This window comes from Stegostoma tigrinum, chromosome 5 (assembly GCF_030684315.1).
Source record: "Stegostoma tigrinum isolate sSteTig4 chromosome 5, sSteTig4.hap1, whole genome shotgun sequence".
In the NCBI taxonomy this organism is placed as follows: Eukaryota; Metazoa; Chordata; class Chondrichthyes; order Orectolobiformes; family Stegostomatidae; genus Stegostoma; species Stegostoma tigrinum.
The window spans coordinates 53,165,170-53,191,989 of NC_081358.1; the positions used below are offsets into that span (position 1 = coordinate 53,165,170).

At 37.7% G+C, this 26,820-nt stretch overlaps 1 protein-coding gene across 6 annotated transcripts in view; it reads left to right on the forward strand.

Moving 5' to 3' along the window:
- LOC125451551 (E3 ubiquitin-protein ligase RNF19A) overlaps positions 1-26,820 on the forward strand; it is a 266,550-nt gene that overhangs the window by 230,156 nt on the left and 9,574 nt on the right. For 4 of the 6 annotated variants that reach the window (XM_048528759.2, XM_048528761.2, XM_048528764.2 and 1 more), the window contains 5 exons: positions 5,390-6,123; positions 11,982-12,304; positions 13,822-13,966; positions 18,033-18,195; positions 24,599-24,713. In XM_048528759.2, coding sequence (XP_048384716.1) covers positions 5,390-6,123; positions 11,982-12,304; positions 13,822-13,966; positions 18,033-18,195; positions 24,599-24,713 — 1,480 coding nt within the window. The remainder of the gene's footprint in view (positions 1-5,389; positions 6,124-11,981; positions 12,305-13,821; positions 13,967-18,032; positions 18,196-24,598; positions 24,714-26,820) is intronic. The other 2 variants (XM_048528760.2, XM_048528762.2) reach the window with 2 other exon arrangements.

Genomic DNA, 26,820 nt, shown 5'->3' on the forward strand with positions numbered 1-26,820 from the left:
TTCCCTTGATGTGTACCTAAACACACACAGGTTAAACATTCACACCTTCTGTCACTAACTCAGCATGACTGGGATCTGAAACATTTGCGAAATGCAGTGCAACAATTGCCAAGGTTTCTTTGGATGTTCCAAACAAGGATGAGGGCAGCCATAGGCACACCAACACCACCACCATCTGCATATTGCCTTCCAAGCTCTACACCATCCAGACTTGGAAAATTTGTTAGCGATACTAGGTCACTATCTTGATGTTCCTTGCCTGACTGCATTGTGGATGTATCAATGCCATGAGAACTACTGCCATCTCCAAGGGCAGTTAGGGTGCATAAATGTTTGTTTTTTTTAGTAATGTCCCGAATTCCCATAAATTTGAAAGTAAAAGAAAAATGCAAATAATGAAGCTTGCATTGTAATGAAGACTGGCAATGGTTATGAAGCAGGAAGCAGTGCGAAGATAAAGGAATTTCTCTGATTTGCAGGATGTGATATTTGGTGTCCTCCCTGTGATTTGTACTGAGACTTTATTATGTATGTTAATGAAGGCAATATCTGTACAGATGAGGAAGGACACCACTTTGGGACAACACATCCATCCTAGGACAAGCCAAACAGAGACACACGAGAATTCCTAGAAGCGTGGCATTCCAACTGGAACTCCATCAACAAGCACATTGATTTGGAGCCCATCTACCACCCTCTGAGAAAAAGAACAGGAAATGACATCACCAACCCAAGGAAACCTAAACAGATAAATAGAAAGCGGGACATAGCACCAGTGCTTCATCGGAGGCTCACTGATGATGTTGCCTAGAATGGTGATGAAATGTCTGAAAACGAACCTTCCAGTTCAGCGAGCAAACTTACATCCAGCTGCATCTCCATGTTTATAGGTGGCAGTAGGGCACCGTAACTTGTCTTGACACAAAGAATAAATTAATGACTCAGTCAATGAGCAGAACTGTGGTATTTTAGAGAAGTGTTTGGTCATCAACTTAAGATTTGAAGAACAAATCAGAATATTTCTTTGAATTCAAGGAACTACAGAGGAGCAAAAGAGACTTTAGATGTCCATGTATGCAAATTGTGATATAAAAGGGCTCACGGAATGTTGGCCTTTATTTCAAGGAAAATTTAGAATATAAAAGTGAGGGGGTAGTGCTTCAGTACTACGGAATCTTTATCAGACCCCCCCTCCTTGGTACCATGTTTAATTTAGGGCTCCGCTCCTCAAGAAAGATGAAATGCAGGTAAGTACAGTTAGAGGTATTGATCAGTTATGATCTGATTTGAATGTCAAGGGAAGAATGCCCTGCATCTCTCTCTGTGTACTTATGAATTATTTTGAACAGTTTTGGTCATCTAAGTTCAATGTTGTGAAATAAACCATAAAATTTAAATTAGGTGTCTGCAGCTGTCTGACTATATACTCCTCCTGAAACGAATGATTTGTGATGGATTTATATAGGTAATAAAGCAAATTGAATCAGGATAGGAAATCAACTGATTCTCAGCTACATTTAGCTTAAAGCTGAAGTACTCCTGATTTCGATCAAATGCTCTGCAACTGTGTTGAGTGAATTGTTATGCACAGGTATTCAGAGTTTAGGAAATCTAGAGTACCTCTGCATATGGTACAAGGTGAGAAGGGAATGTGGGTTATAGTTGACTAGCATAGGGTGATGCAGTTTAATCCATTTTTATTATACCCCCAATCCAGATTAGTGTAATAAGAGCAACAACTGTTATTCAGTTGAACAGGACTTGAGGTTTTTTTGTTTTGCACCTAGTAATATATTCTACTTTTTTATTATTCATTCACCAGATGTAGGTGCCACTAACTGGAGCAGCATTTATTGCCCATCACTAATTGCCAAGAGAGCACTTTAAGAATCAATAAGTATTGATTCTTGATGATTGATATTGGCTTGTAACACTGAATTATTTCTGTTTTGATTTTAATGTGATGAACTTTACTGAGCTTTTGCTCGCATTCAGAAGAATGCAGTTTGGTAAACTCTCTGAAGGCAGTGATACTAACTTCATGCCTGCTAACTTACTGATGCTTTTGTAACTGCAAAGGTGTGTCTCAATATGCTTTTACTGATATTTAAGATGGTGTAATTCTGAAATGAATCTAAGCTACAGTAACACTGTGTGCAATCTTGCACAAATGAATCTCATTCTTATCAATGTACTTCCCATTACAATTAAGGAGCATGATTACTCTCCAACACACGCATTAACAGACTTCAGGATATTTAGAGAGCCAAAGTTGTCTAAGTGGCACAGAACATAGTTATCAATGTGATAGTTTATGTACCACACTTTTTCTATCTTTTTATTTTCATTTGTTGTCCTAATGACGACTTCATTACCACATCCCAGGTGTACTTTGATCCCTTCCCAACTTTACAACCAGTAGTTGGCATGAGTTATTCATATTTTTCAATTTTAATAAGATTAAGTAGAAAGGATCCTTATTTCAAAGAGTAAGAGGGTGAAACAAAACCCATAGGATCTTTTTTGGCACTCTCTCTTGCCAATGGTTTTTCCCTTTCCCTGGATTGTTTTTAGTTACTTTTCTATAGTTGGGCAAGTGAGCATAGAACAAATCAAATGCTATTCCAACAAGCTGGACAGTAGGAGAAGGGTCAGAGGAAAATATTATGCTTAGTCTTGTCACATTTTGCAGCCTAACATAGAAGGTAAGGCACTGTTTATTATTCGATTTTTTTAGAGCTGTTTTAGTGCCAAGTCATAAAGATGTACAGTATGGAAACATACCCTTCGATCCAACTTGTCCAACCTGGCCAGATATTCTAAGTTAATCTATTCCTGTTTGTTAGCATTTGGCCCATATCCGTTTAAACACTTCCTATTAATTACTCATCCAGATGCCTTTTAAATGTTATTGTATAAGCCTCCACCACTTCTTCTGGCAGTTCATGTATGTGCCACCCTCTGCATGAAAAAGTTGCCTCAGAGGTCCTTTTTAAATTTTTCCCCTCTCACCTTAAACTCATGCTCTCTAGTTTTGGAATCCCCTACTTGGGAGAAGACCTTGTCTATTCACCCTATCCATGCCAGTCATGATTTTATAAACCTCTGAGTTCACCTGTCAGCCTCTGCTCTAGGGGAAATGACCCCAGCCTGTTGATCCTCTTCCTGTAGCTTAAACCCTCCAACCCTGGCAACATCCTTGTAAATCTTTTCTGAATCTTAACAGCACGACCAACAACGTGTTTCCTATAGCAGGGAGATCAGAATTGAATGCAGTATTCCAAAAGTGGCCTAACTAGTGTCTTGTATGACCACAACATGACCTTCCAACTCCAGTACTCAGTGCATTGACCAATCAAAGCAAACATACCAAGCATCATCTACACTATCCTGTCTACCTATGACTCCACTTTCAAGGAACTGTGAACCTGTACTTCAGGGTCAAGGGTAGATGACTTCGGAGAACTGTGGACTTGGATTTGGGAAATGATGAGCAACTCCTGGCATTTAGGGAGGCAAGGGTGTTTAGAAATGTCAGTGTTTGCGGAATCAGAGATGTTATCTTTGATTATGTTGGCAGTTTTAAAAAGGAGGGGACAGTACGTGAGAAAAGAATGGTTTGCCATGCTACTGCTAATAGCAACCAAGAATGGAAATCAGGTGGTCATGAGTTAGTGGGTTGAGAGCCAAAGGTGTAACGGGGTAAGAACTACATAGAGGAAGAAATTATTGCAGTTGCTGGAATTTGTACTGGAAGCAACAAATGCTGGAGATCAGTGGATCAGACTGTGTCTATGGAGTAAGAGCAACTGATGTTTTGAGTAGACTCGAAATGCTGGCTTTCTGTCCATTTGCAGTCTGACCTGCTGTGATCTCCAGCATTTGAGGTTTCCAGTTCAGGACCTACCTAAAATTGTTTACTGCTCGGGCAGGACAGATTTCAGTTGGATTTGAGAAATGGAGAAGAGTGGAGGCAGCTGAATGTTCGATCATCAAATGGCTATGCTTACCTATGTCTATTTGCTATTTTGTGATTATTGTACGTATTAAGAAAAATTGTCCAAATTATTTCTTGATATGCGTCCTCTCTCACAATTAATTATTTACCCATATTGAACTGGTTCTTTTGTTAGCGTGGACAACTAAAAACCTAGCCAAAGTAAACAAAAAAAATCCTTTGTATTTAATGCTAAGAAAAATTAATAATCAAGCAATCTTAACTTCCATTCCATGGATTTTAAAATTTCAGGCTTTTGAATATTTGAGATCTTCTTTTGGGAATGTTCACTTTCACTTTCAAATTTTTCAAATCTGTCATTTGATCAAATATAACCAGGAATGATGGCTAAAGTTGGTTGGAATGCATTTTTCAGTGCTAAGTATGAATACTTTTTGTTAATGGATAATATGTTTGACTTGTTTAAGGACCTCTGATAACCAATTTTTTTCTGTTTAATCGTAACTGGTTGAGTCTCAGTCAAATTGTCAGACTGTTTTGTATTCAGTGACAAGGAGACAGCACTCACCATTGACCTCGAACACCTTGTCGAACAAGATCTGGCATGGAATTTCTTTCCTGATGTTACTTTAATTCTGGCACTACGTGGGGAAAATGGTAGAATCCAGAAGAATTCTCAATTACACTTCTTTAAATTTGTTGCTTGCAATCTTTTTAAAGATCAGAACATTCATGTGATTAAAGGTTGACGTATTTAGACTTGAAAATTAAAAAGCCACAGTTTTATAAAATAATAATAACGTTTGTCATTCCATAAATATAAAGTCAGATTTTAAAGCTAGAGGATTTATAATAAATTATGACCTGGTATGCTGTTGTTGTTATTAATATTTATTTCAAAGGGAATGGAATAGTAAAAAAAAGGGAGGTGTTTCTCAAACCATCGAAGGCATTTGTCAGATTACGCTTGAAATATTGTGAATATTGACACTTGCCCATGGCACAGTTGAGTTTTGTACTTAAGAAGAAGTTGGGGATACCAACACAAAAGTCTCTTTCTACCCATTTCAGGAGGTTGGCATACTTTTACATTGGAAACATGTTTTTCTATGTTATGATTCATTTTAAAAAAAAGTGCAACTCCCTATCCGAGCTAAAGCTTATACAATGTCTCATAGCTTCCTATGCAGAATTTGTCATGATTTTTAAAAAAGTAATTCTCTTTCATGTTTTTCCTCTTGAGTTCACTTTTCCGACCTTTTGAGATAGTGTTTGGGTCTCCTCATTTGCTAATTTTTGTGAATATTTCTTTAAATTTGTTTTAGTTTTTTTTGTGGCCTACGGTAATTGAAGTAATTTGTGCACAAAATATGTGTCATTAACAGCATGGGTAAATTGAAAGATTTGACTGTTTCCTGTTTTCTTTTTCAGAAATTCCTATGTTTTGATTTTCTGGTAATCTGCTTTGTGATCACCCATTTGATGAATGAAAATTATAGAACATGGATTAGCACTTGGAATATCAAAACTTTGCAGCAAGTTTCCAAGACCGGAACCTCTGAGAGAGGTGCAAGAGAAATGAGTCTGCATCACAATCAGCAAATGGGATCAGACCGTGATCTCCAGTCCTCTGCATCTTCTGTTAGCTTACCTTCTGTTAAAAAGGCACCAAAGAAACGTCGCCTTTCACTTGGATCTCTGTTTCGAAGAAAGAAGGAGTCGAAGCGAAAGTCAAGAGATTTAAGTGGTGGAGTTGACGGGATTGCAAGTATTGAAAGCATTCATTCAGAACTATGTAATGATAAAAACTCAGTGTTGTCAACCTGTGGTTCTTCTGGAAATGGGACTGCATCTACTGACAAACAAAATGGAGACTTTCTTGAATGCCCTCTGTGCCTTTTGCGTCTTTCTAGGGACAGATTCCCAGAAATAATGACTTGCCCTCACAGATCATGTGCAGACTGCTTACGGCAGTATTTGAGGATAGAGATCTCTGAAAGTCGGGTTAATATCAGCTGCCCAGAGTGTACAGAGAGATTCAATCCACATGATATCCAGTCAATTTTAAATGATGATGTGCTTATGGAGAAGTATGAGGAGTTTATGTTACGCCGGTGGCTGGTGGCAGACCCAGACTGTAGATGGTGCCCTGCTCCAGATTGTGGGTAAGGAAAGACCATATTAGATATCATGGTTGACGTGCAAATGAAGGGAAGAGAATTCTTCTTCGGTGTTCAAAATATTGCTACTTTAAGTTGTTAAACGCATTCTGTGAACTGAGCAAGGCACTGTTCTGTAATTATGTAATAATATATGTTAACAACTGTTGTCATAGATATTTATGTCCTGCTAACGCTAAAATTACATTAAGCATTTTCATTAGGTCAGTCTAATTTTTCAGAAAAGCAGGGAGAACTTGGCAATGAGGTCCAAAGCTGTTTTACACCACAGTCAAAACATTTTTTTGGTGACCGGAAGTCTCTGATCAGAATCTTGCTTTTCATATGGCAACTTTCTGACTCTACTGTGCATTTGAAATACTTTTCCAGTTAGTCCCCAAGTTTATGATTCAATTTTGAATAAATACTTGCCAAAGTTTGAATCTAGCTCACTTTAGAGAATGCTTGAACACCTGGATATTAATGTGATATGCAACTTAGAGTAATTTGAATAATTTAAAAGCCAGCAATACTAACTCTAGCCAGAGGTAGATGATCACTTGGGCTAGTATAGGTCTATTGAACTTGAGATTTGCTGGTTATAAGTTGTCTATGAAGTATAAGTAATGCAACTGGTTTTGTGGTAACTCTTGCTTCTTTGGTTTCTCTTAATTCTAACCACTAGTGCTCTCTAATATTCTCAACAAGCAATTTGGTACATCAGATGATTGCACAAATTAAGGTTATATGTTTAGTTCATAAATTGATTAATCCCTGGCCAACTATTGCCTCTGGTTCCTGCTTCAGGTGGAAGAAAATGTAGCCTTGGTTTTTGTGGCTGATGGCTTTTCAGAAACAACTTCTGGAAATCTGTTTGGAGCATTCTGTGAGAATAGAATTGGAACCTACACTGATTGTCATCAGAATATTTTTGCGACGGATGTGGCAAAGCTGCTGTTTAGGCATATCAAAGATGTTCATTGCCTGTGAAATGTTCTATGTTCAGAGGTGGAAGGAAATTGTCCAGCTTGTATTGTTGAGTTAGGAGATTCCTTCCCTCCATGCATTTGAGGGAAAAGTGGCTCCAGGCTGTGATCATCCTTTCTAGATGCCAGCTGCACCTGTGCCAGCTAACCTAACTTTACATAACTAGCCATACCCAACTTTCAATGGCCCTTTTTAAATTCCTGTGCCAAGCCTTTCCGTGTCCATTCTTATGGTGTATTGTTTTGAAGGAATGAACTCCTTAGCGATAATGATTTGTAAAAGAAGAACTATATTTTTTTAAAAAAACAAGTAGACATTCATTCATAAGTTTCTTTTTCAAGTGGAAAGTAATCTGATATACTGGTTGGCTAGTGGAAAATCAAGAGATTATTTAATGTATCTGTAGCAGAAACTGCAAGAATTTAGAATTTCTTGTGTAAAATTGTGCAGTTGACAGAACAGAGAGCCAGAGCCGTCAGTAAAAACTATTTTCCCTGGCACTTAAGTCAGTTTCAATAGCCTAACGTATTTCTGGGCTTTTGGCCATGAAGACTCAAAATTTTTATAAACCTCTGTAAAATACTGAGGGGCACAGATAGGGTGACTAGAACAAGGTTGTCTCTCCAGTGTGAGGGAGTCAGAAATATTTAAGATGGGAGGGGAAAAACTTAAAAGGGACCTTTTTAAGAAGCAACCTTCTCATGCAGGGGGTGGTATGTATGTGGAATGAACTGCCATAGGAAGTGGTGGAGTCTGGCACAACTACAACATTTGAAAGACAGCTAGATGGGTATATGAATAGGACAGGTTTAGAGCAATATGGGCCAAATGCTGGCAAGTTTGCTAAGATTAATTTTGGATCTCTTGTCAGCATAGGTAAGTTGGACTAAAAGGTTTGTTTCATGCTGTACAGCTCTGACTGTAACTGTTTCAGGGCTTGATGCAGTAGAAGCTGTTTTGTTAATTTGCAAGAGTGGATATTGAAAAGGTATATTTTGTCAATTTACTTCAGTTTTTGATACTTTCAACTGTTCATTGCTTTGATAATGCAACATTACACCAAATGAAGATAACCATTTCTGATTGGCAGCCTATAAAATTTCAGTTAATTATCTCACCTTTTTGAGAAACAAGTCTTGCATTTTTGACTTTCACCAGAGTGAAAATGTTGTATCGTAAGGTGTAATTTCAGCAAATACCTTGTGCATGGAATTAGGTCCCTAACTTTGGCTGACCCTTTGGTTTTGTGTGGTGCAATTTTTAGTTGTGACTGGACTGAAGTTTTATTAAATGGCATTCTTGATCAATGACCAAGGCTATTGGCCCTGGCTCTTCGTCTCCGTTTCTTACGAGATAGACCCTTCTTGATCTCAAATGTTAACGCAAATGTAATTAGTGTATGAATAGATTAAAAATATTCCAGCGATTGTGTAGAGTTGTGGTTTAAGTGTTTTTTGATCATTTGGATAGCTTATCTCAAGTTGGCTTTTAAGGAGCATCTTAAAGGAGGAAAGAAAGGTAGGAATTCAGACTGAAATAGTTGAAGATAAGCATCAATGGTGGAGTGAGAAGAATGAGTGATGTGGAAAAGAACAAAATTGGAAGATTGAAGAGATTTTAGGCTATTGTTAGGCTTAAGGAGAAGTGGGGAGGGGCTTAAGTCATAGAAGGATATTTTAAAGTTGACTCTAATGTCTCAGGAACAAGACTGGAGAAAGCCACATGGGTTTGATCCTACCACATGGTGATTGGTTAGAATCTGGAATGCACTACCCAAAATTGTGGCGCAGGTTCAGTTGTTGCTTTCAAAAAGAAATTGGATAATTATCTGAAGGAAAGTTGCAGATCCTTGAGGGATTTGGCACTAGCTGAATTGCTAGTGCACATTCTCTACGAAAACACTACAGACCAAATGTCCCCTTGCTTTCTGTAATCATTCTATAATTGTATTTAAAATTGATTTTGTACTGTTAAATGCTTAAGTAAATGCTATCTGTTAAACAGTTAGATAATTTCTTTTTTTATTTTTGGAAAGGGGATATTCTATTATTTTGTAATCTTATTTACACTGACAGATTAACAGTTGGAACATTTTGAGGAAGTATAAACTTTGACTGTGTTAAATGTTAAAATTCTTCAAGGATTTTTATGGAGCACATAGTAATGTGTTGAATCTAGATTTGTTTTGAATCTCAAACTTGACTCAATCTGGATTCATAGTTGTATTCTAATTAGGACTTAAACATTCAGTATTGTACCTATGAATTCTCATGCTGTGCCTACAAATGTACTGTAAGTCGTCAACACAACTAAAGAAATAACTTTTAATAAGGGTAATCCCTTATGCATTTTGTATTCACACTTCTGCGATTGTCAATTTCTAAAAACCCAGCTTGTGATGTTTTAGCATCAGGAGTAAACATGCATTTACATGAAGTTAACATAGTGAAATATTTTGTTTTACTGAGCCTGTGGGCTGCAAGTGGCAACGTGTACAGTTGCAATCATTAGTGGTTCCTGGCCCTTAAAATAAAATAAAATCAAATGGTACATCAAACTAAACGTCCCTGCCAAACATGAAGCAACTGAAGTACTTCCCCATTTGATACAAAGGAGATCATCCAGCAGACAAGCTGTTGCCTTTCTGGCCCACCTTATTTTGTTAAGGCCACCAAGATAAACTGTTTAAGGGTGTTTCTAATAATCTCAATGATTAATTGTAACCAACCTGAAACCATGGAACAGAAGACTATTAAATATTCCAAGCTACAAGACTTTGTTCAATATGAGAATTGCATTTTAAGATGGGTATGTGACATTTTGAATATTTTTGCAAATCTGCCTGACAACACTGCAGATGTTTAAACTGAGTAACACATAAATTTTAACCTTTCTTCAACATGGCAGGGAGTTTTTAAAATAAAGGCTGACTTACTGACTGACTCTTTACCCCCCCCCCCCCCCCCACCCACCCACCCCTCCACTACACATTCTCACCCCTGCTTTTCTTCCTGTCTGCCTGTCCTTCTTTCTCTCTCTGTCTCCCACGGCCTTTCTGTCTCCCCACCAACTCCTCTATCCATCACCCCTCCCTGTTTGTCTCAAACTCACCATTGCTTCTTCGCTGCATGGTGGAATTTTTAAAAATATGACCTACCTTGACTGCGAACCTGAAGACCAATTTGAAATGAGCATAAAAGTCAAATGTAGTTCTGCACGTGTAGACCCTGCCTATCAAGTCATCCCTCAGGGCTGCTGTCAAATCATTGTGTTCCCTGGCCCTTTTTTCTATTTCTATCTTTCAAAGTCAGTACTCCAATTATTGGCAATATCTAAGAAGCGAGGAATGGAATGCTATGAGACTAGAAATTTAAACTATTTGTTTACTTTTAATTTTTTGTGCTTTCTTTAACAGTTTTCATCTGTGAAGTTCCTTGCAGTTAATCCTGACTAGTTGCTGAACTTGAGTTTTTGTGAATACTGCTGTGACTGTGGTTTTCTAACCCTGAGAATAAAAGTTTAATGCCGACAGTTAGTATGATCATGAGGGTTGTTCTGTACACTAACCATACTGTGAATTAAAGCTTTGTCTCTGTAGAGATTCATAGAAACAGGAGTAGGTTATTCACCCCCCTGAGCCTATTCTGCCATTTAATGAGATAAATACTTATCTGAGGCCTATTTTCATATACCTGCCTTTGGCCTATCTGGCTTAATACCTTTGCTTAACAGAAATGTATTTATCTCAGATTTCTAATTATTAGCTGATCTAATCTCCACTGCCTTTCGTGAAAGAGCATTCCAAAATCCTCCACCCCTTGATTATAGAAGTGCTTCCTGACTTACATCTCCTGAATGATATGGCCCTAATTCTCAGACTCTGTCCTCTAATATTTTAACTTCCAACCAGTGATATCTTTTTATTTACCCTTCTTATTCCCCATTAATATCTTGACTTTTTATCAGATTATATTGTTGTTTAGCCCAAAATGGATAACCTCTTACTTGCTTACATTGAAATCTGCATTTTGACCCATTCATTTAGTTTGTCAATAATTCTTTGTAACTTTGTTTTCATCTACACTGTCAACAATGCTGCCTAACTCTTTGAGATCAGCAAGTTTGGGTTTATGACTTTCTATGCCATTATCTAAGTTGTTATTAAATAAAGTGAATATTGAGACCCTATCTCAGATCCTTGTTGGGACACTACTGGTCATATTTTGCCATTAAGTACCTATCCATTATTCCTACTTACTGCTGTCTGCCACTCAAACAATTTCCCAGCCATGCCAGTAATTTTGCCTCCCATCCGTAGACATTTGCCTTAGTTAAGAAACTTGTGTGAGGTTTTATCAAATGATTTTTGGAAATCCACATGAACAGCATTAATAAACATTCCCCTGTCCACCACCTATGTCATATTTGAAGCTTCGAACCACATCTTTGGAAGTTAAGATGATCTGGTTGAATGTCACAATAGTTTACTAATGTTGCAAATCTTTCAGTCATACTATTGAATGAGAACTATAGGGCTGCGATAGTCACACCCATAAAATAAAATGCTTTGGTACAGGCACAGAATGGCATCAATGACTGTACCAAACTTGTAATTTGGTTTATTTGTTCAGTTGGAGAGCTAGAATTTAGGTCAACCATTCTTCATAAAATTTTGAGTCTTGGTAAAATAGATTTGAAGGTTTGCATGAAGTTGTTTAGTGACTCAAACGTGCAAAGCCCAAGAATCTTTTGGGATGCATATATGGCTTGTTTATGATTTGAGGAACTCATTTAATGCCCAGTGGGGTGGGGGGGGGGAATAAGGACTGAACTTGTTTTTCTCATAAGTCACAACTAATATATTTTTACTTTTTCAGTTATGCTGTGATAGCGTTTGGCTGTGCCAGCTGTCCTAAACTCACTTGTGCCCGTGAAGGATGTGGCACTGAGTTCTGTTACCACTGTAAGCAAATATGGCATCCAAATCAGACTTGCGATGCAGCACGTCAACAGAGAGCGCAGAGTCTGCGATTAAGAACAATACGCTCTTCATCGATCAGCTACAGTCAGGAATCTGGTGCAGCAGGTACAGAAAACTGGACTCTTCGTAGATACGTTCAGGACGAGATTTCGGGAAGAAAGGGGTTACCTGAAATAAACAGCCTCCTGGTCAATCAGATTTTACCATCTCGCTCCGCAGGTAACCATTTTCTTAATGGAATCTCCTCCATAGAAACACGCAATCTTTTCAGCTTTCCAAGGTTGCTGTCCTATTGCACAGTTTTCTAATGTTCGAAACCACGTCGACATTTTAAATTCTCTCGGCCAAACAGACAACTGGGCCAATGTATTTTTGTCGTGAACCTCCCCTGTGAAGATGATGATGGTATTTGTTTAGTTGTACATGTTTAATCTTGCTGGCAACCAGAAATAAATACTTAAAAACAGGTGGCTCATATAAAACTTCTTGCTTTCACCAAACTGTCATGCTATGCAATCTCAAAATAGCCTCTGCTTGTGCAATCATAAATGATATGGTGTAATTTATCTTTTAAAATTACTTGCAATCTTGTGGGAACATCGAGTGTTCCTATGCGCCAAGTGGCACCATGTCCCCACAGAATCCATCTATACAATCTTGACTACAAGTAAGTGAATTCTCCTTGTGAACACTTCTGTCAAAGATGATAACATTTATCAACAATAGGAGAAGTTCTTACTTTGTGTGGACATTAGACACACAGTGCCATTGGGTAACTTGCCTAGTGTTTGTGAAACAGATATCAATTCTATTTCATTGTTGAGCTGTGAGCAGCCATTGGACAGGATGGCCTTTCAACAGAGTTGACTCAAAAATATGACTTGTGGGAGGGGAGGTGAAAGGGGGCATTTTTTGAAGGACTGTGTTCTCCCTGGCTCCGGACAAATCCAAACAGAAACTTAGATGACTTTCCACAACCTTTCCTGGTTTAAGCAACTTCGTATCTTGCTGCAGTGGATCATGAGATTTATTCTCCTTTCCTTAGAACCTAAAGAAAAGCACAAAAATATGCTATTCAATCCAGGTGGTCTTTGTCAGTGATTTATAGTCAACACTGGTGTTCTCCCAGCTTATTTAAATCTGCTGACTCATATTTCTCTTTAAATTTGATTTTATGTTGTTTGCCTCAATCATGCATGTGATAGCACATACACCATTCTAACCACTCTGGGTGAAAGTTTTGCCTGACTTCCTCATTGGATTCACATTACAAAGGAGGGCCCTCACTTGCAACAGACAGGTGCCCAAGTCTCTCAGATACAAGTCCATACAAACAAATGGGTGTCAGATCAGGGTTGTCACTCTTTGAGATGTGAACATCAGCTTCTGTGTCCTGTATACTTGGCCTTTCTTGGATTAAATCCTATAACATGGATCATCTTCTCACACAAGCAAGCAGGGAGTACTTTGTGTGCCATGGTAGCTTTAACTTATATTATTAATTTCAAGGCTGAAACATGCATAGTCCCATCTGAAATCAAATAATAAAAAGCCTATGTACTGAAAGGTGAGGGGGCAAAATAGAAATTAACAAGTACCTAGTAGTCTCTGGTTTAAAAATTTGAAAAGCTGGTTGCACAGTTTAATTCAGCTTACAAAGATTGGATCCTTGTGCCGAGTTATTTTTATTTGTTTATATTTTTCAATGTGATTTATCATTGCCTCTTATTTTACAGCAGATGATATTAAGCCTTGTCCACGATGTGCAGCATACATAATAAAAATGAATGATGGAAGCTGCAATCATATGACTTGTGCAGTATGTGGTTGTGAGTTCTGTTGGCTCTGCATGAAAGAAATCTCTGACTTACACTATCTAAGGTAAGTCTTTAACAGTAACTAAATTTTGAAAGGCTGATTACAGAATTGTGGACACTTCAGGATTTTTCTCAGTGTTGAGTGTCACCAACAATTGTCATTTACTTCATACCTTTAAGTGATATAAGTTCCCAAGACACTTGATTATTAACCTAAATTTGGCTCTAGTTAAGGAGAAGAGAGGTTATAACATATAAATATTAGGTCACCATGAGGGGGTCTTGAGTGAGTATTAGTGTGTTGGAGAAATTTATGAAGGGAATTCTAGAACTCCAAATTAAATGACTGATGGCATGATTGCCACTGGTGGAGTGTTTTTTAAAAAAAAGGTATGAAGCTAGAATTGCAGAGGAGTTGCAATTGTTGGGTTGAAGGAGGTGAAAGAACAAGTGGGTGGTGATGCCATGATGGACTTTAAAAGATCAGTGGGAATTTTAAAATCTGTGTTGTCACATCTGAGCCAATTGTATCTGCAAACGTAAGGGGAATGGGTGAAAGGGACTTGGTGCGAGTCAAGATACCGGCAATTGAGATTTTGGAGTAGATCTATTTTAGGAGGGTGCTTGAATAGTTGAGTCTAAAGATAACCAAAGCAAGGTTGAGATTTTACCAGTACAAGAGGAATGTGCTCAGTGTTAGAAATGGAAATAGATGCTCTTAATTATGGAGAAGACATGATGTCAAGAGCTTCATTCAGATTGTTTGCATACTTGGCATTTTCAAAGAATCTGTCAGCCTCAGACAGCAAGTGGAAAGGATTAGTGCCTAGGAAATTTAGTTTTTCTTGGGGTCTAAGATGGTTGCTTTTGACCTTAGCATTTAATTTGGGGGAAATATCTGGCATTGGATGCTGTACAAACAGTGTGACAAATTGGGCGTCGATGGCTTGGTTAGAACTGGTGGGTTCTAACATGTTTTCCATGTTTGAGGCATTCCAGTGCAGTATCCGTTGTTTTCATTATAAATACCAAAAATTGCTTAGTGTTGTAATTTATAGCTGCTGGAGTGGAGGCATTGTAGCACCACCACTGACCAGAGATTGTAATTACAGCACAACCACATTATGTAGGCAGTTGTATTATAAAGGCAAAGAAATTCAAATTGGAAACATGGAATTTGCTTTATTCCAAGACTGCACTTTGATCTTGACAGGTTAGAAGTCTTGGCAATGCACAATTCCTTTTAATATCAAAACATATGTCTTAGTTACCAATGTCAATTGTCCTGATACAGTAGATGATTATATGAAATGAGTTTCTAAAATGACTCCAAAATTCAAACTTTCAGTTGTTAAAATGTCAACTGACAACAGTCAACATCATATGCTATTTCCTAATATTTAAGTGAATTGGCAGGGTATTCTATACTGGGTTTGTTTTAAAGCATGGAAAGCTGGTTCTGCACATATCTGATGGAAAAGTATTCCTAAATATTTAAAATGCAACAAAGTTTTTCTTTTGTTGCAGACATCTTTGTTAAAACTTGAAGCTTTGTTCCTGAAAATCATGAATTGAAATAACTTCAATGAAACACTTTTCCCATAGGAGCCAACATTAAAATTTTATAGTCAAGTTCTGTAGGACTTGTCAGGAGAAAGCAAATATTATATCCTCAAAGTTGAAATCCTTTGCAATGCTAGATTCCTGCAGTAGTAAATGAAATAATTTAAGATAAACTAAGTTTAAAAATATGAAAGTAAAATGTAACTTGAAACTTGGATTACCTTCATCTCAACAATAATACTGCTTCCTGAGCCTGCCGGCTGCTGTAAACCTGCCTTGCTCCTTGACCTTGAGTTATGGTCTCATCTCTTTCCTTGACCTTGTGAGTACTGGCCTTCCTGTTGTCTAACCTCCCTCTTGCCCTTCTCAGGACTTGCATTCAAATCCAAGATCTAGGTGGAGTTTGAAGGTGGAACTCTGTTGTAAAAATGAGTGTCCCAGTGGTTCAGAAGTGCAAGAGCTTTTAAGATCAGTGTCTTGACATGTTCGCATTTATAGTTTTCCCTGTCTTGAGCCCTCACTATGACCAAGTGCTTGGAAGAAGAGCATGAGATAGGAGCAGTTTTTGAAAGTCATTGGAAAAACCATATTAGATGCAAAAACTTCACTGCTTAACCATCAGACCATGCTAAATTGTCCGTAGTGTTCGGGGAAGTGTAGATTAGGTGGGGAGCTATAGGTTCTGGTGGGATGCTACGGGTTCGGTGTGGACTTGTTGGGCCACACGGCCTCTTTCCACACTGTAGGGATTCTGAGTAGAGCAGGAGGCTGCAATTAGGAGGGCTTATGGGATAAGGGAGCTGTCAATAGGTCAGGTGGGAAATAACATTCAAATGAATCTCCTGATGCCAAATGAGATTACAGGCCCAATTAAATGACTGACAATCAATTTCTTTAACGCTGTCTGATTCGTTTTGAATGAAATCCATATTATTTGAATGCCATATTTTTAAGAATATAACATAAATTCGAGCAGAGTCAGGCCTCTTATGACTGCTGTGCAATCAGTAAGATCGTGCTCTTAACTCCACTTGTTGCTTATCTCCTTGACTTCTGTTTTAATCAAAATTATGTTTAACTCCAACTTTTGATATATTTAATAACTCAGCCTTCACTATTCTCCAGAGTAGAGTATTCCAAAAATTAATCCTCTGAGGGAAGAAATTCTTCCCCATCCCCATCTTATATGGGGAATTCATTGTTTGGATGCTCTATCTCTTAGTTCTAGATTTCCCCATAAAGGGAAACATGTCAGCATCTACTATCAAGCTCACTCAGATGCTTGCATCATTTAGTTTTTTAAAAAAATTCTCATTGTCTTAATGTCTAATGTATGTAAGCCTGACCTGCTTCACCTTTTTTCCTCGTAAGACAACCCCTATGTCCTGGGGTACTGACCACCTGAATTTTCTTTGAACTGCTTCAAGCACAAGGATATCTCTGACTAAGACAGCAAAACTGTACAAGTACTTTAGGTGTGGTCTTACCAGCCCCCAGGTGTATACTTATAGCAAAACCTCCTTGCCTTTATACTCCATCCCCACCTTGCAATAAAGACCAGCGCCCCATTTGCTATACTAATTATTTGCTGGGTCTCTGAATGCCAAACTTTTGTGATTTTTATGTACTGACTGGATATCCAGATCCCTGTGTGCCACAATGTTCTTGCCTATCTTTGGGAGGAAGAATAGAAAAATAAAATAATATTTACCAAGTGGATAACTTCACCATTTCCCACATTATATTCCAAATACCAAATTACTTCCCATTCAATGCGTAGCGATGAATCTGATAAGACATTTGTTCAGTGTTTAGCTTTGGGTTTGTCCAATTGTGTTTAGTTCTGTCGTCTTGGAAAAATATTCTCCGTCCTCTTATAATTTTAGCAACTTTGTTTCTACTTTTCATTTCCTCCAAACAAAGGAGCTTGCAATTAACACATTTTCTTGTCAAACTGCTCACAAGATAGTAAGACAGGTATTTAAAGAGTTGCATCATAATTACCATAATTTATGGTAATATTTTACGGAGAGTATCCAGTTTGTATTTGTGTTGATAACTCTAAGTGCTATTGAAATAACAATTTTCATTGCTATTTGAAGCACAAGCGATGGAACTACTTTTATTATTTGTCTCGGTTGCTGTCCTTAGCCTCGGTTTGTGATTTGCAGAGTGAGATTTGGAAACTGCCCTCAATTGTTTTTCACATGCATATCTGGTAACAGATGAAAGATTGTAATCTGCTTTTGTAATTTGCACTGATTTGTTCAGGTCATATGAAGAGTGAAATCTCAATCTATGTGAAATCATTTAATGAAAGCAGGGTGTAAAGTCATTTTCTTTTTATGCCTTCTCCTTGTGAATTTGTATTAACTATGGATTTCAGGTGTCAAATGATCACCTATTTGTCAGCCCTTGAATATTTTTAAGTGCCTTTGTTCCATAAATATCCTGTCCTGTATATATCTAAGTGGTGAGCTTTAAAAACATGCACTTTTTTAAAGTTGTTAGAAAAGTGCAATTGAATTTTTTTTTGATATTGACTTATGTTTTTATCTCCTATTTAGTCCATCTGGCTGTACATTTTGGGGAAAGAAACCTTGGAGTCGTAAAAAGAAGATTCTGTGGCAGCTTGGCACATTGGTTGGTGCTCCTGTTGGAATAGCTCTCATTGCAGGGATTGCCATTCCAGCCATGATTATTGGGATTCCGGTATATGTAGGCCGAAAGGTACAGTAAAGGCCTCAGTTTGAATGTTTTAAAATCCATTGTGCTGATTTAGAACTTGTCAGTTCATTTTCTTGCTAATAATCAAAGCTGCAATGCCTGTTGGAGGAATTTGAATCTTCTCTTTTTCCTGTGTTTTGATTACTGAATTTGAAACATGGCAACTCTTGACTTGTAAATGAGTCTCCCCACAATAGTACATTATCATGCAACTCTAGATATGAGAAGAAAAAAAATTAGTGAAGCTATATGTAGGTCCCTTTACAGTTAGAAGCAGGATAAGTTATAATGGAAGCAGAGATGACAGACCAGTTCATTACATATTTTGGTTTATCTTCACAAAGGGCATAAATAGCATCCCCAAAAAGTGTCTCAAGGTATAGTGAGAGGGAGGAACTGAAGAAAATCCATATTTGTCAGGAAATATTGGAGAAATTGATGGGATTAAAGACTAATAAATTCCACAGCTTGATAAACTACATCCCAGAGTACTTAAGTGGCCTTAGAATTAGTCGTAGAAATAGTCATAGAAATAGTGGTCGTCTTTCAAGATTCTACAGACCAAGGAAAGTTTCCTATGGATTGGAGGGTAGCTCCAATGAAACTCCACTCCTTTTTGTTTAAAAAGAGGAGTTAGTGATAACAGGGAATTATAGACCAGAATCATAGTCCCAACATTGGTGGGGAAAATGCTAGCATCTACAATAACAGATTTAATACCAGAGCACCAAGTTTTCAGGTGACATAGTTGGGTGTGAGGAGATGCAGAGATGCTTCAGTGTGATTTAGGCAGTGGGCAACCAAGTTGCAGATGCAGTATAATCTGGATAAATTAAAAATTTTACATTTTGTTAGTGAAAACAGGACAGCAGATTTTTATTTGAATGGCAGCAAATTGAGAAGGGAGGTGGTGCAATGAGACATGAGTGCCCTTGTACACCAGTTGGTGAAAATAATCGTGCAGGAGGTGGTGAAAAAGCTACATCAGCTTTCATGGCGAGATTTGAGTGTAGGAGCGAGGATGTCTTGATGACATGATACATAGCCTTGGTGAGGCCACGTATTGAGTATTGTGTGAAGTTTTGGTCACTTTGTCTGAGGAACATTGCTCTGGCTATGCAGGGAGTACAACAAGGATTTGCCAGATTTATTTCTGGAATAGTAAGACAGATGTATGAAGAGAGACTGGGTCAGTTAGGGCTATCTTCACTGGAGTTTAGAAGATTGAGGGTGTACCTCTTAAAAAACTTATAAAATTCTAACAATACTATATTGGGGTAAATGCAGGAAATATGTTCCCAGTGAACAGGGGTCACAATCTTGGGATGCATTTGTAAATCATTAAGGACTAAGATGAAGAGAAATTTCTTCATCCAAAAAAGTGGTGTGGAATTTTCTGCCCCACAAAGCGTTTGAAGGGAAAACATTGAATGTTTTCAGGTAGAAGTTAGTTATATGTTAGGGCTAAAGGGTATGGGGAGAAAGTGGGAACAGAGTACTGAATTGGATGATTAGCAGTGATTCAACCGAATGTGGAATGGGTTCAAAGGGCTGAATGGCCCACCCTTCTGATTTTCTATTTCTATCTTGTTAAGGAAGGTTTGTTAAAGTACTACTACTCATATTTGAACATTCTCTTTTAGAGACAAAGGAACGTCTGAATAGCTTATTTGTTTTTTTAATGGTAGATTTGATTTGATTTGGAGGCAGTGGAAAGATTGCGAACCAGGACAGTGGGGATTGGAATAGGGCAAAAATAATCCAATTTGTATTCTTGAGGACTGTGTACGTTTTTGTTTCTGGCATTCGATTTAAGTTTCAGAATGTTAAACAAAAAAAGTTCATCTATATTTTGCATGGCTTTATTAGATTTTCACTTAGACGCAGTTGCCAAAAAGTTGTGAACTGTGCTAATAAATGTTTGCCATGTCAAATTGTTAATCTTTTTTAAATCATCTGTGTAAATAATATTAAATCCATATTCTAAATTTTAATTAAATGAATGCATTTTTCAAAATAGGTTTCAGATGAGTTCTGTGTCCAGCAGATCTGTGAAGTAGACTGCATTTAAAAATAACACTTTTTTTTTCCATAAAATGGTATCTCAGAAAATATTTGTCGTGGTGGATAGTAGAACGTACAGGTTTTCATTCCCCTCTCTTCTCCCCATTCTGTTTCTGCCTAGTTGCATTGTTCTTGTTTTTACTTAGAGTGGCCTGTCAGAACAGAATCCAACAAACTATTGAGGTAATCCTAAATTTTGTACAATTCTGAGTGTGATCCTTCAAAGAATTTGTCCCTGATGCTAACCTTTCTTGGAGGACAAAAATCTCTAGTAGGTGTACTGTGCATGTTTAAGTCTTTGTGATGCAGAGTTTGTGCATCTAAAGCAACTGACCCTCTTGTTTGAAGCCCCTCCCCCTTTCTGGATTTAATGGAAAAGAATTTGAAATGATCTTTGGAAAGCATGAGTACATGTTCTTTTTTTAAAAAAAGGTATTATTTAATGTTTAAAAACTCAGACAACTACAGTTCATTCTGAGGAGGTTTGGCTTTATTGCTGTCTGTTATCAGATTCGTGTTTGTTTCCCTTTTTGAGATGTAAAGTAACTAGTTAGTTATTTTTGGGGTCTCTATATTTATTTGTAAGAAATGTGATTAACCAGTCCATGAAGCGTCACAGACATCACTGTCCATTAGAAAGAAAATATATATAACTTAAAGACCACCACTCTGCCAACATGGGGCAAGGCAAGGAGACGGGCAACCGTGGACCACCATAACTCATACGGGTATTAGAGCCATGCCTTTGGTGTAATTCTGCATTACACATTGGCCATCCAACCAGCTGAACAAACCATCCCAAAACACACACATAGACCTCCTGACAGACAATACTGTGCACGTATTTAGAATAAATGTTCTTTCTGTGTAGAATCTATTGGGAATTACCACAGTGGAAAAGACAGGGCAAAGGGTAAATAATTTTGACTGTGCTAACCAAGAAAAATTTCACTTGCATGTTCTTCAGAATAACTTGTTTGTGCAGAACAAGTTGTGAAAGATGGCAAATATTTAAGCTGCTCCTTTCACAATTCATTTTAAGATGTGTGATAGAATATAGTATGTCTAGGGTTTTTCTAGTTGACTAAAGGTCTTGGGCAGCACTTGGTTAGTTGTAGTAGTGACTTCTGACAGCTATGTATTGTTGGATTTTGTTTAAGACTCAGAAATTCTAATGATTTTTGAAATTCCCACAATGGTCCTATCAAGGTTCAGGAAGTTAAACATTTGATATTTAATTCTCATTTTTAACTGTAATTTTAATTTTAGTTTTTTTAATTATGAAAAAGTGTTTGCTGAGGGAAAATAGTTAAACCTGTAGCTTATAGACAGTCATAATATTGCAGGTAGTCCCATAATGAGGAGTGTGGAGTCTGTATTTATACTGACTGTTATACTACTCAGTGTTCAGCATTCGACATGTGGGCAAGGAAAGAACATGCACCCCTTGTCTGGTTTTCGACTGTTCATGTCTGTGGCTCAAAAGATTTGTACCTGCAGAGTGTTGTTACTTTAATCTTTAAATATGAGACAGTAATCTCTCTGGTATACTCAGGGATTTTTTTGTCAATATTTCATTTCTAAAACCAGAAAAAACAAATTTTCATAAATCGCATTAGCAATTTGGTTCACTTTTTAAATTCCGCTATTGGGAACAACTTGTTTTGAGGAGAAAATAAGATGTTTGTCAAATTATGGTAAAGTGACACTAAGTGAGATTGAATCTTGGAAAGGGATAGACCTGGTGTTCAGCCACATGTGTGCAGCATTGCTCATTGCTGCTATCAGTGAGTTATTAGAATCATAGAATTCTTAGTGTGGAAGCAGGCCATTCAGCCCATTGAGTCCACACCAGTCCTCTGAAGAGACAGGCTCTCGCGCGCGATCGGCTCTGCCAGGGTCGTCCAGTATGGCACCACATCCGTCGGCCCAGCTCATCTATGCTGAGCAAGTTTCCCTGAACTATTTAACCCTAAGTAAAAGACCTTTCTATTCTCCTTATCTATGTCTCTCCTGATTTTATAAATCTCTTAAAGATCATCACTCGACCCCCTATTCACCAGTTGAAAATCATCCTAGCTTTTCGAGCCTCTCCTTTTTATAATTCAAACCCTCCAGTCCAAGTAACATCCTTGCCAATCTTTTCTGCACTGTCTTCAGTTTATTAATATCTTTTCCATAGCAGAATTGTACACATTACTCCAAAAGTGGCCCCACTGATATCCTGTGTAACCACAACATGACGTCCCAACTCCTATATTCAGTGGTCTGAGCAATGAAGTTTTGTGCCAAATGCCACCTTTACTACAGTAATGAGTAATGATCTGTTTTTGACTGAGATGAGGAATTTCTCCATTGAGAGTGATGAATCTTCGGTATTCTCGACTCGAGGTTTGTTGAGGCTCAAACATTTGAATATATTCAAGTTCGAGATAGATAGATCTCTAAGTATTAAAAATATTGAGCTATGTGGTGATGTGCAGGGAAGTGGCATTGAGGTGGAAGATCAGTCATGATCTGGTTGAAAGTGGAGTAGATTTCAGGGGCCAAATGACCTACTCCTACTCCTACTCCTCCTATTTCCAGTGTTCCTACCTTCCTTGAAGGGAGAGGCCTAATTTTCAGACTCTTCATTGTTGTTCAGAGATGCACAGTGCACTACCCTTACTCTCACTGGTTTATCGATTAGTTAATTTTCAGTTTCCTCCACATGCCCAATGCTTAATTTCAACATAGTAACATTTTAGTTATGAATTTTGTTTGCAGAGTTAGGACTGTAAGGCAAGAAAAGTAATTAAATGGAGGAATAACTCTGCCACAAAAAGTAAACTGATCTTTTCTATGGGGAGAGGGGGAGAATGGCATCTGCATTTACTTCTTTATGAAGCTCACATTTTCATAAAGTAGGATTCTATTTTAGAGAAAATATTTGCAGATGCACATATGGGTTTTAAAAAACGACTTCTTTCTTTTGCTTGTGCAAAATAAACCTTAGCAGTAAGCGGGAAACATATGAAATCAGTAGTAAGTAGCCAGTTCTGGAACTTTTTGGCATTATGCAATATCTGTGGCATTCAGCCTAGCCTAATGCTTTGCGTGCAACTATCATGTCTGATTTTATTTGTTTTGCAGCCCTTTTTTTGGTCTTTGGGTTGCAGCTGAAACAAGGTTGTACAGAGCTTAGTTGCTTTTCATTATAATCAATGTATGTTATGAAAAGTGACAATTTGGGCTCACTGTTTATTGCTGGGAGGCCTAAAATAGAACTTTGTCACTATAAAAGTATTTGCTACCTCCACTGCCCCAATGTACTAGTTTGTTTAGTTCGACATAGATTCTGTTAAAGATGGTAACATTAAACAAATGTTTAATGTTTCAGGCTGACGACATTAAATTAATTAATCTTTGATTTGTAAAAGCTATTTTGGCTAGTTGAAGTGTTTCTTGTTTAGAATTGCAAGATGTTTTCATGAGGGGAGTGCTCAAGCTCTCAAACCCAAGGAATTTCCTGTAAATTACAAAATGGACTACTTAGAGAAGGCCTCAGTCAGACAGTATATTTGTGTGCTAGACCATTTAAGGGACTGAAAACGTAACACAATTTGAGTTGCTATAAACTACTATGTGGAGATCATTCCTGGAATACATTTAGTTATTACTGCATTCTTTCTTTAGACCAAGTGATATAAGGGTTCCTGGAATTAGTTGTCTTAAGTGGAAACATTGATGAGACCAGGTCTTTGTGTTCCCCAGAATTTAGGAAAATGCAGGCAATCTCCATTAAAGCATTACAATTCTTTGGGGGCTTGACAGGGTAAATGCTAGGAGACTGTTACCCCTTGGTGAGGAGTCTGGAATGGATTAAACACATGGAAGTTAGGTAAGAGATTCCTTCACCAAACGGAATATTAATCCTTGGAATTCTGTACTCTAGAGTGCTGTGATTACCCAGTTATTCAGGTACATTTAAAACCGCAAAGTAAAATTGTTAAAGGAGTTCAAATACGATGTTGTTGATTGACCACGCTGAATTTTCTACTCCTGCTTCTACTTATGCTGCCCAACTCTGCCCCACACATCATCTGTGACCCATCACTGCCCTACTCCCATACTTCTTTCTATTTGTCTTGCAGTTGAAGTTTGCATTCATATAGCATTTCTGAATGTAAAAACAAGTCATTGTTTCATAGGAGATGAACTGGATAAAAGATGGCAGATCCCTCATTTTTCCTCTGTTCTTCAGCTGTCCATTGGAGAACCCAAACCTATGTATGTTATTGTAGTAGAATGCTGAGTAATGAAGGAAAGCATCTTACGCATTGAAGTTTTTTTTAAATTTCAGATTCACAATCGCTATGAAGGAAAAGATATTTCAAAGCATAAACGGAACTTGGCAATCACTGGAGGCGTGACGTTATCAGTAATTGTTTCTCCGGTTGTTGCTGCAGTAACTGTAGGTAAGGAAACAGACATTCAACAATGTAGAAGTCTGTTCAGTAACCATTGGGTAATAGCTATGTTTTTTGATAATACTGGTTTTAAGTACATTATTCAAAACTGAAGCACTGACTGAAAAAATTTCCTTAGCTACAAGGTTTCTAGTTGTTGAATCTGTACTGTCAGCAGCATATTTTTATGATGTACCTCCACTGAAGCTGTTTACTGGTGTACACAATATTAACTATCCACTTGTTAAGGAAATTTATTGTTTTAACTGTGCCAAAGGTTTCATTTCCTGTGAATGTTTGGCAATGAAATGTGAGAAGAGCTGTATACTTGCTCCTTCAGTTATTGTTGGAATAGTAATGATTTGCCAAATTACACAGTTGCCATCTTTATCAAATATATTAGATTAAAATTATACTGTCTGTCGTTTACAGAGGGGTGGGGAGGAAACTGTTGTCACTTTTCCACAATCCTAACTGTGAAGAATTGTTTACTTAAATGTATTAGTATTACATGGCCTTGTTTATACATTTTTAGACTTGAAAGGGATAAAGAAACACTCTTGAGAACAGAACATTTTTGTAGTGTTTCTGGCCTACTCCTGCAACACTTTTTTTGAGTTTCTGGCTTCCCCAGGTCTCTTGGCTATTTCTGCTTTTCATTTGGCACAATGTGGACAAAAATGAACAAAAACAAAAATCCTAATTGAAATTTTGAAACAAAAGGACTTGCCTTTGAAAAGACATTACAAAGCACCTTACAACTAGTGGTATAATTCTTATGTATTAATTTTGTTTAAAAGATTGCATCTTGTGTAGCCAGACCCCACAATTTGGTTTTGATTTTGCTAATTCAGAAAGATTAAGACACCAGCGAGAATTCCCTAGTTGTGATATTTGTCAAATTTATAAACAGCACCAATGCAAATTGTGTGATAACGGATTATCCACCAGTATATGCAAAGCCTCATTTATCCTTTCTCTTGAACTCCTGTCATCGATGAAAGTTCTGCCTCTTGGGTCTTTAAATTTGAGCAGATAATTGAAACCTTGAAAGATGTACCTTTTTGATCATATGGACCTGCGTACTGAAGAACCAAGTTATCAATCAAGAAAAGATGATGTTTCTGGAAACTTTGATCTGAGTTGATTTTAGATGGTCGTGTTGGAAAATGAGGGGTGCAGAAATTGTCGGTGCACGCTCAGTCTTTATGATCAGATCATGTTGATGTCAGAGAGGCTGATCCACAGGCAGGTGCTAGACTCTAAATTTATGGCGTGCTACTGATGCTGATTGAAGGAGAATTTCCTTTCCCTGCAGTTTCTGTAAGCGCTTCAGAAGTGTTTACAATGCTTCCATAAGATCCTAAGAAATGACGGCAGGAGTAGGCCATTCTGTTCTGTTCACATCATGTACCACCATTCAATAGATCATAGCTGAACTAATGATGGTCTTAACTTTTTCCTGCTTGAACCCCACAATTTGATCAAAAATCTAACTCTGTCTTGACTGCTAAATATCCAGCCATCAATCTTACCTGTGAAAGGAAATTCCTGATAGAAGCATTTCCTCGTATAATTGGCCATGGATAAGCCAAGGCCCTTTTCCCAGTGTAGGAGAGTCCAAAGCCAGAGGGCATAGGTTTAAGGTGAGAGGGGAAAGATTTAGAAGGGACCTAAGGGGCACCTTTTTCACACAGGATAGTGCATGTATGGAGTGAGCTGCCTGAGGAAATGGTGGATGCTGGTAAATAGCAACATTTAAAAGGCATCTGGATGGGTGTATATATATTTAGAAGGACATGGGCCAAATGCTGGCAAAATTGGAATAGATTAGTTTAGGGTAACTAGTCAGTATGGACAAGTTGGATCAAATGATCTGATTCCATGCTGTACGACTAAATGACTCTATCTGCTTTAAATACGAGGCAACTTATTTTCAAACAGTCCCGTAGTTTCTAGATTTCCCCATGAGAGGAAACAAGCTGTCAGCATCTGTCATATCAATTTCCCTCAGATTCCCTTGTTTCATTTAGATCCTTCATCTCGTTCATCTAACATGGGTCCAAACCGCTTATTTTTCCCATAAGACAACTGTTTACGCCTGCTAGCTTCTAAT